This window comes from Babylonia areolata, chromosome 14, assembly GCF_041734735.1.
Source record: "Babylonia areolata isolate BAREFJ2019XMU chromosome 14, ASM4173473v1, whole genome shotgun sequence".
In the NCBI taxonomy this organism is placed as follows: Eukaryota; Metazoa; Mollusca; class Gastropoda; order Neogastropoda; family Buccinidae; genus Babylonia; species Babylonia areolata.
Genome location: NC_134889.1, coordinates 15,125,676 through 15,133,175, shown reverse-complemented (window position 1 = coordinate 15,133,175; position 7,500 = coordinate 15,125,676). Strand labels below are relative to the sequence as shown.

At 48.0% G+C, this 7,500-nt stretch overlaps 1 protein-coding gene across 1 annotated transcript in view; it reads left to right on the top strand.

Annotated features, from left to right (window-relative positions):
- LOC143289859 (scavenger receptor cysteine-rich domain-containing protein DMBT1-like) overlaps positions 1-7,500 on the top strand; it is a 127,851-nt gene that overhangs the window by 114,114 nt on the left and 6,237 nt on the right. The window contains exons 45-49 of the mRNA XM_076599051.1: positions 206-448; positions 1,015-1,206; positions 2,238-2,435; positions 5,292-5,528; positions 6,742-6,948. Of these exons, the coding sequence (XP_076455166.1) occupies positions 206-448; positions 1,015-1,206; positions 2,238-2,435; positions 5,292-5,528; positions 6,742-6,948 (1,077 nt within the window). The remainder of the gene's footprint in view (positions 1-205; positions 449-1,014; positions 1,207-2,237; positions 2,436-5,291; positions 5,529-6,741; positions 6,949-7,500) is intronic.

The following is a 7,500-nucleotide window of genomic DNA, read 5'->3' as shown; positions in this document are numbered from 1 at the left end:
CACACACACACACACACACGCATACACACGCACACACAAACTCCACCCCTACCCCCACCACACCACACCACACACACACACGCACACACACACACACTCCACCCCTACCCCCACCACACCACACACACACACACACACACACACACACACACACACACACCTCTCTAAACCATAAACCTTCTTCCTCCTCGTTCCGTCCCTTCAGACATCAAACCACCCAACCTGACCTGTCCGGACGCCGTGTCAGCCGTGGCCGAGACGGGCCGGACGTCCGCGCTGGTCAGCTGGAAGCAGCCGCACGCCACGGACAACGGGGACACCCCACCCCGGGTGGCCGCCAGCATGAACCCACCCGTGCGGCTCCTGGAGGGGTCCTACACGGTGGTGGCCACAGCCACGGACGGCCAAGGGCTGCAGAGCTCGTGCCGCTTCGCCGTCACCGTCATGGGTGAGTTAACTGGTTGGTGGGGGTGAGGGTGGATGGGTGTGATGTGATGTTGTTGTGGGTGGGTGTTTGGTTGGGTAGGTGTGATGTGGGTGGGTGGGTGGGTGTTTGGTTCGGTGTGTGTGTGTGTGTGTGTGTGCGTGCGCGTGTGATGTGGGTGGGTGGGTGTTCAGTTGGGCGTGATGTGATGTGGGTGGGTGGTGTGATGTGGGTGGGTGGGTGGGTGGGTGGATGGGTGTGATGTGCCTGGGTTAGTGTGTGTGTGTGTGTGTGTTAATACACACACACCCCTCCCCTATTCCCAGCCTCCACCCACTCCACCTGAAACTGAAATGATGATGATAATGATTGTGATGATGTTAACGGTAACAATGACAAAGCGATGCTGATCATTACGACTACGGCAATTACTGTCACAAATGTTCCTGTTACTGTTACTTGTACTGCTATTACTGTAAGGACGGGACACACCAATTTTAATAGTGCCCAACAACGTGAATATCACCTGACTCGTTGCGTGCATGCGTGTGTGCGTGCCTGTGTACGTGTGTGCGCATGCTCACGTGCAGTGGAGAGGTGCAGCCACTTCGTCCCCCCTCGCCACGCCCGATTGATCACCTCCCCCTGCCCAGACTACAATGGCGCCAAGTGCACGGTGATCTGTGACCCCGGGTACCAGATGAACGGCACGTCCTCCGCCGTCGTCACCTGCCAGGCTTCTTCCCTCAACGACTACTGGAGCGGAACGCCCACCTGCACACGTGAGTTTGGGTGTTGATGGGTGGTGTGGGTGGTGTGGGTGGGTTGGTTGGTTGGTGTTGTGTGTGTGGAGGGGAAGGTGGTGAGGATGGGTTGGTGGGTGATGGTGGTTGTGGTGTGTGTGTGGGGGGGAGGTGGGTCGGGTGGGGGGGGAATGGGGGGGAGATGGAGTTGTGTGTGCCAGGCCTTCTAGCCAAACTAGTGGAGTGGAATGCCCACCTGCACAAGTGAGTGTGGGTGTGGGTGTGGGTTAGTGAGTGTGTGGCGGTGAAGGGAGTTGGTGTATGTGTGTGCTGGGGGGGGGGGGGGATGGGGTGTTTTGGTAAGTGTGTGGGTGGATGGGTTGGTGTGTGGAGGAGGGCATGCGGTTGTGTGCCAGGCCTCCTCACTCAACAACTACTGGAGCAGGAACGCCCACCTGTACACGTGAGTGTGTGTGTGTGTGAGTGTGTGTGTGTGTGTGTGTGTGTGTGTGTGTTTGTGCGCGCGCGCGCGCACACGCTCACCAGGCTTCTTCCCTCAACAACTACTGGACACTTGAGTGTGGTTGTGAGTGGCTTGGTTCGTGTGTGTGTGGTGGTGGTGTGTGGTGGGGGGAGGTGGGTAGGGGGCATGGGTGGGTGGGTGGGTGAGTGGATGAATTGGTGGGGGGATGTGTGTGTGTGTGTGTACATGTGCGTGTGTGTGTGTGTGTGTGTGTGTGTATGCGCGCGCGCACGCCAGGCTTTCTCACAGAACAAATATTGGAGTGGAACACCCACCTCTTCACTTAAGTGCTGATAGTGGTGGTGGTGGTGGTGTGTGTGTGTGGAGAGAGAGAGAGGGAGTGAGAGAGAGATGTGGGGATGGAGGTATGTGTTGTCAGGATTACGTTAACTACTGGAGTGAAACACCTGCCCCTACACGTGAATGGGTGATATGTGGGGGGCCATGGGGGTGGGGATTGGGGGGGGGGAGCGGGTGTGGGGGGGGGGGAGAAAGCGGTGGGTATTTATTTATCTATTTATTTATTTCATTTCGTTCCTCTCCTCAGCACTGATGTGTCCGCCCCTTTCTCTTCCGGTTCACGGCTCCCTGAGCCCGCCGTCTTGTGGCACGAGTGGCTCGGGTCAAGGTCAGGCGTGCAGCGTGACCTGTGACCCCGGCTTCATCTTGACCTCGGGGTCACCCATTGTGACCTGCTCGTCGGCTGGCCTTTGGGACAACGCGGGGCGACCACTCATCTGTTCGGGTAAGCTTGTGTTTGAAGAGATAGATGATTCGTACAAACAAAGAAAAACAGAAAAAAAATGGTCTCCATAATAATGATCATTGTGAATAATTGTTATCCTTTTTGTTGAAAAGATTTTAACTCCTATGTCATAAATCACATCCAGGGGCATGGAAAGTATAATTAAAAAGAAATTTAAAAAAAAGTAAAATACTAATTTTAGCTGCTTCTGACACCCGTTAATGTGTGTGTTAAATCAATAATAATGTGGATTTTGTTTCTTTCTTTCCTTCAGCCTTTGTCTGTCTGTCTCTCTGACTCTCTGTCTCTTACTGTATCTTTCTCTCTCTTTCTTTCTCTCTATGTCTCTGCCTCTCTCAAAATGTGTCTTTCCCTGTCTCTCTCTGTCTCTCTATCTCTGTCTCTTTCTTTCTTTGTCTCTGTGTGTGTGTGTGTGTGTGTGTGACCGATCCCTTCAGTAAGGGGCTTTGGCGTTTATTTGAATAAAACCGTTGGTTGGTTCGTTCCACCTCTCTCTCTCTCTCTGTATCTCCCTCTCTCTCTGTCTCTCTCTCCGTCTCTCTCCCTCTCTCTGTCTCCGCCTCTCTCTCAATCTCTCTCTCCCCCCCTCCCTCTCTGTCTCTCTCTCCGTCTCTGCCTCTTTTCTCTCTCTCTCTCTCTTTTCGGCTGTCTCATCCTCCTATTGAGACGTCATCGCCACCCGTCCCTACCACCCCTCCCACACCCCCCACTCGTGGTAAAAGCACGCGGCGAGGAAGCAACTGACTACGGGTTCGAATCCCAGATACTGACCAGGATTTTCACTCCTTCCTCCTCTACCACCAGACCTTGAGTGGCTGTCCGGTTTTCTAGTCATTCGGAGCGGAAAACGGTGAACGGAGTTCCCGCGTGCTGTGTGCTCTGGCATACAGTTAGTGCAAGTCAAAGAGGTCAGGGTAACAGACGGGTAGTCTGTACCAAATTAGGGTGGGAACAATCCACATTGATAGTTGGACATATAGTTTCATTTGGTAGGGAGAACAATTGGGGTGTGTGTGTGTGTGTGGGGGGGGGGTGTGGCGGTGGTGGAGGGTCTGGGGGAAGGAGGGGGAGGGGGGGGCGGAACTTAAGAGGAGAGAGTTATTTGTTGTTATGCATGTTCTAGACGTATGATGCGAATGATGAGGATGAGGATGAGGAGGAGGAGGATGGTTGTTGTTGTTGTTGTTTGTTTTTGTTGTTATGTGTTGTTCTTTTCGTTATTATTATTATTATTATTAGTAGTAGTAGTAGTAGTAGTAGTAGTAGTATCATGGTTGTTGTTGTTATTAGCACAAGCATTGTTCGCATAATTATAATCATTGTTATGATTGTTGTTGCTTTTATTATAGTTATCATTATGATGATGTTTCTTCTTCTTCTCCTTCTTCTTCTTTCTCTGTCTCTGGACCTTGCAGTTGGAATGAAATTCCTCTTTTTCTTCGTCAGGTCTCCACACTCAGTTCTCTCAAGTCTGGTCTTAAAAACCACCTCTTCCCAACATATCCTCCCTTCCCTACCTCTTCCTTGTCTTCAGTTGTTTTTTGTTTTTGTTTTTTTCCAGTTTTAGAGTTATGCATGCGTTTGAATGACCGGTGCGAAAGCGCTTTGATTTGCCTCTGCACAAAATTCAGCGCTATATAAATATTATCATTATTATTATTATTGTTCTTCGTCTTCTTCTTCTTCCTTCTCCTCTTCATCATCATAATAAGAATGATTATTATCATAATTATCATTATCATTAGTGTTGTTGTCGTTGTTGGTATCATAATTATCATTATCATTAGTGTTGATGTCGTTGTTGGTATCATTGTTATCGTTATCATTAGTGTTGATGTCGTTGTTGGTATCATTGTTATCGTTATCATTAGTGTTGATGTCGTTGTTGGTATCATTGTTATCATTATCATTAGTGTTATCATTATCATTAGTGTTATCATTATCATTAGTGTTGTTGTCGTTATTGGTATCATTGTTATCATTATCATTAGTGTTGTTGTCGTTGTTGGTATCATTGTCATCGTTATCATTAGTGTTGTTGTCGTTGTTGGTATCATTGTTATCATTATCATTAGTGTTATCATTATCATTAGTGTTGATGCCGTTGTTGGTATCATTGTCATCGTTATCATTAGTGTTGTTGTCGTTGTTGGTATCATTGTTATCATTATCATTAGTGTTATCATTATCATTAGTGTTGTTGTCGTTATTGGCATCATTGTTATCATTATCATTAGTGTTGTTGTCGTTATTGGTATCATTGTTATCATTAGTGTTGTTGTCGTTGTTGGTATCATTGTTATCGTTATCATTAGTGTTTTTGTCATTGTTGGCATCATTGTTATCGTTATCATTAGTGTTGTTGTCGTTGTTGGTATCATTGTTATCATTATCATTAGTGTTATTATCATTAGTGTTGTTGTCGTTATTGGTATCATTGTTATCGTTATCATTAGTGTTGTTGTCGTTGTTGGTATCATTGTTACCGTTATCATTAGTGTTGTTGTCGTTGTTGGTATCATTTCTTTCGTTATCATTAGTGTTTTTGTCGTTGTTGGTATCATTTCTTTCGTTATCATTAGTGTTGTTGTCGTTGTTGGTATAATTTCTTTCGTTATCATTAGTGTTGTTGTCGTTGTTGGTATCATTGTTATCGTTATCATTAGTGTTGTTGTCGTTGTTGGCATCATTGTTATCGTTATCATTAGTGTTATCATTATCATTAGTGTTATCATTATCATTAGTGTTGTTGTCGTTATTGGTATCATTGTTATCGTTATCATTAGTGTTTTTGTCGTTGTTGGTATCATTGTCATCATCATTGTTGCGTCACAGACATCCAACCTCCGTCGTTGACGTGTCCCTCTGACGTCACCAAAACGGCCGCTGCCGGGACCACGGCGCAGGTCACGTGGAGTAAGCCCAACGCCACCGACAACGCGGGCACCGTGACCTTGACCTCTATCTGGCAGAGTGGCGCCATCTTCCCTGAAGGTCAGACCAAGGTCACGGTGCGCGCCAACGACAGGGCGGGCCACATGAGTTCCTGCACGTTCACCGTGACAGTGAGAGGTGGGTGGATGTGCGTGTGTGAGCATGTGTGTGTGTGTGTGTGGTGTGTTGTGGTGTGTGTGTGTGTGGTGTGTTGTGGTGTGTGTGTGTGTGTGTGTGTTGTGTGTGTGTGTGGTGTGGTGTGTGTGTGTGTGTGTGTGTGTGTGTGTGTGTGTGTTGTGACAGGGAGAGGGTGAGTGTGTGTGTGTTGTTGTTATTCTTCTCCTTTTTCTTCACAGTAGTAGTAGTTGTAGTAGTCGTCGTCTTCGTCGTCGTCGTAGTAGTAGGAGTAGTAAATGATGATGGCTATAATGATGATGTTTGCGATGACAATGATCATCATCACCATTATCATCATCATGACCACCGTCATCATCACCATCATCATCATCACCATCTTCCTCCTCCTCCACCTCCTCCTCCTCCTCCTCCTCCTCCTCATCATCATCATCATCACCATCATCACCCATCATCATCACCTTCATTACTCGTCATCAACATCATCATCATCTTCACCACCACCACCACCACCATCATCATCATCACCATCACCACCACCATCATCATCATCACCACCACCACCACCATCATCATCACCATCATCATCATCATCATCACCACGGTCATCATCACCATCATCATCATCATCATCATCATCACCACCACCATCATCATCACCATCATCATCATCATCATCACCACGGTCATCATCACCATCACCATCATCATCATCACCATCATCATCACCACCGCCATCACCATCATCATCACCATCTTCATCATAACCATCCTCCTCCACCTCCTTTTCATCATCACCATCATCATCATCACCATCACCCCCACCACCCCCACCACCATCATCATCATCACCATCATCATCCTCATAATCATCATCACTACCACCATCACCACCACCATCATCACCATCCTCCTCATCACCATCACCACCACCACCACCACCATCACCATCCTCCTCATCATCATCACCATCCTCCTCCTCATCACCACCACCACCATCATCACCATCCTCCTCCTCCTCACCACCACCACCATCATCACCATCCTCCTCCTCATCACCACCACCACCATCATCACCATCCTCCTCCTCATCACCGATCACCATCACCACCACCACCATCACGTCACGGACGATCTCTCTCTCTCTCTCTCTCTCTCTCTCTCTCTCTATATATATATATATATATATATGTCCATCCACGTGCTGTCCACCCAGTGTTGAGGTGCCCGGCCCTCCTGCCCCCTCAGAACGGTCAGCTGCTGACCGCCCCTTGCTACAGGTGGGCGGGTAGCGTGTGCCAGGTAGGGTGCTACCCGGGGTACACTCTCACACCCGCCGACCCCACCCTCACCTGCTCGGCTCAGGGCGCGGGAAGCGGTGTCCCTGTGAGGGCTGTCTGGAGCTCCTCTCCTGTCTGCAAGGGTGAGGAGTAGTTGTTATGCGTGTGTGTGTGTGTGTGTGTGTGTGTGTGTGTGTAATTGGTGGGTTGGGGTGGGGATAGGGGTGGAGGGGGTGAGTGTGTGTTCGTTCGTTCTTTAGTTTACCGTCTTTTCACTGTCAGTGATATTAGACGATTAAAAAAAAAAAAGAAAAAAAAAAAGGCCGGGGGTGGGGGGTGGGGGGTGGGGGGGGGATTGAAGAGGAAAACAGAGAAAGGTAGAAAACTACCCCCCCCCCCCCAAAAAAAAAAGCATAAGTAACATGCAGTTACATTTAACAGAAACAATTCAATAATGATAATAATAATAATGCTAATCAAAAACCGTTTACACAAATCTGAAGTACATTAAAGGAATGTTGAAATAGGGCTAAGAACCAATGCCTGTGAAAGTTCGACCGTAAGAACCTCGTCAGAAATAACTTTACAAAAATCATCTGCAGAATAGTTATTCTCTTTGAAATACTTGGGCAAGGAGGTACGTAACTGCTGACTGTGAAACAATGATGCGAGCTGAACTGCTTACCACAGATGCA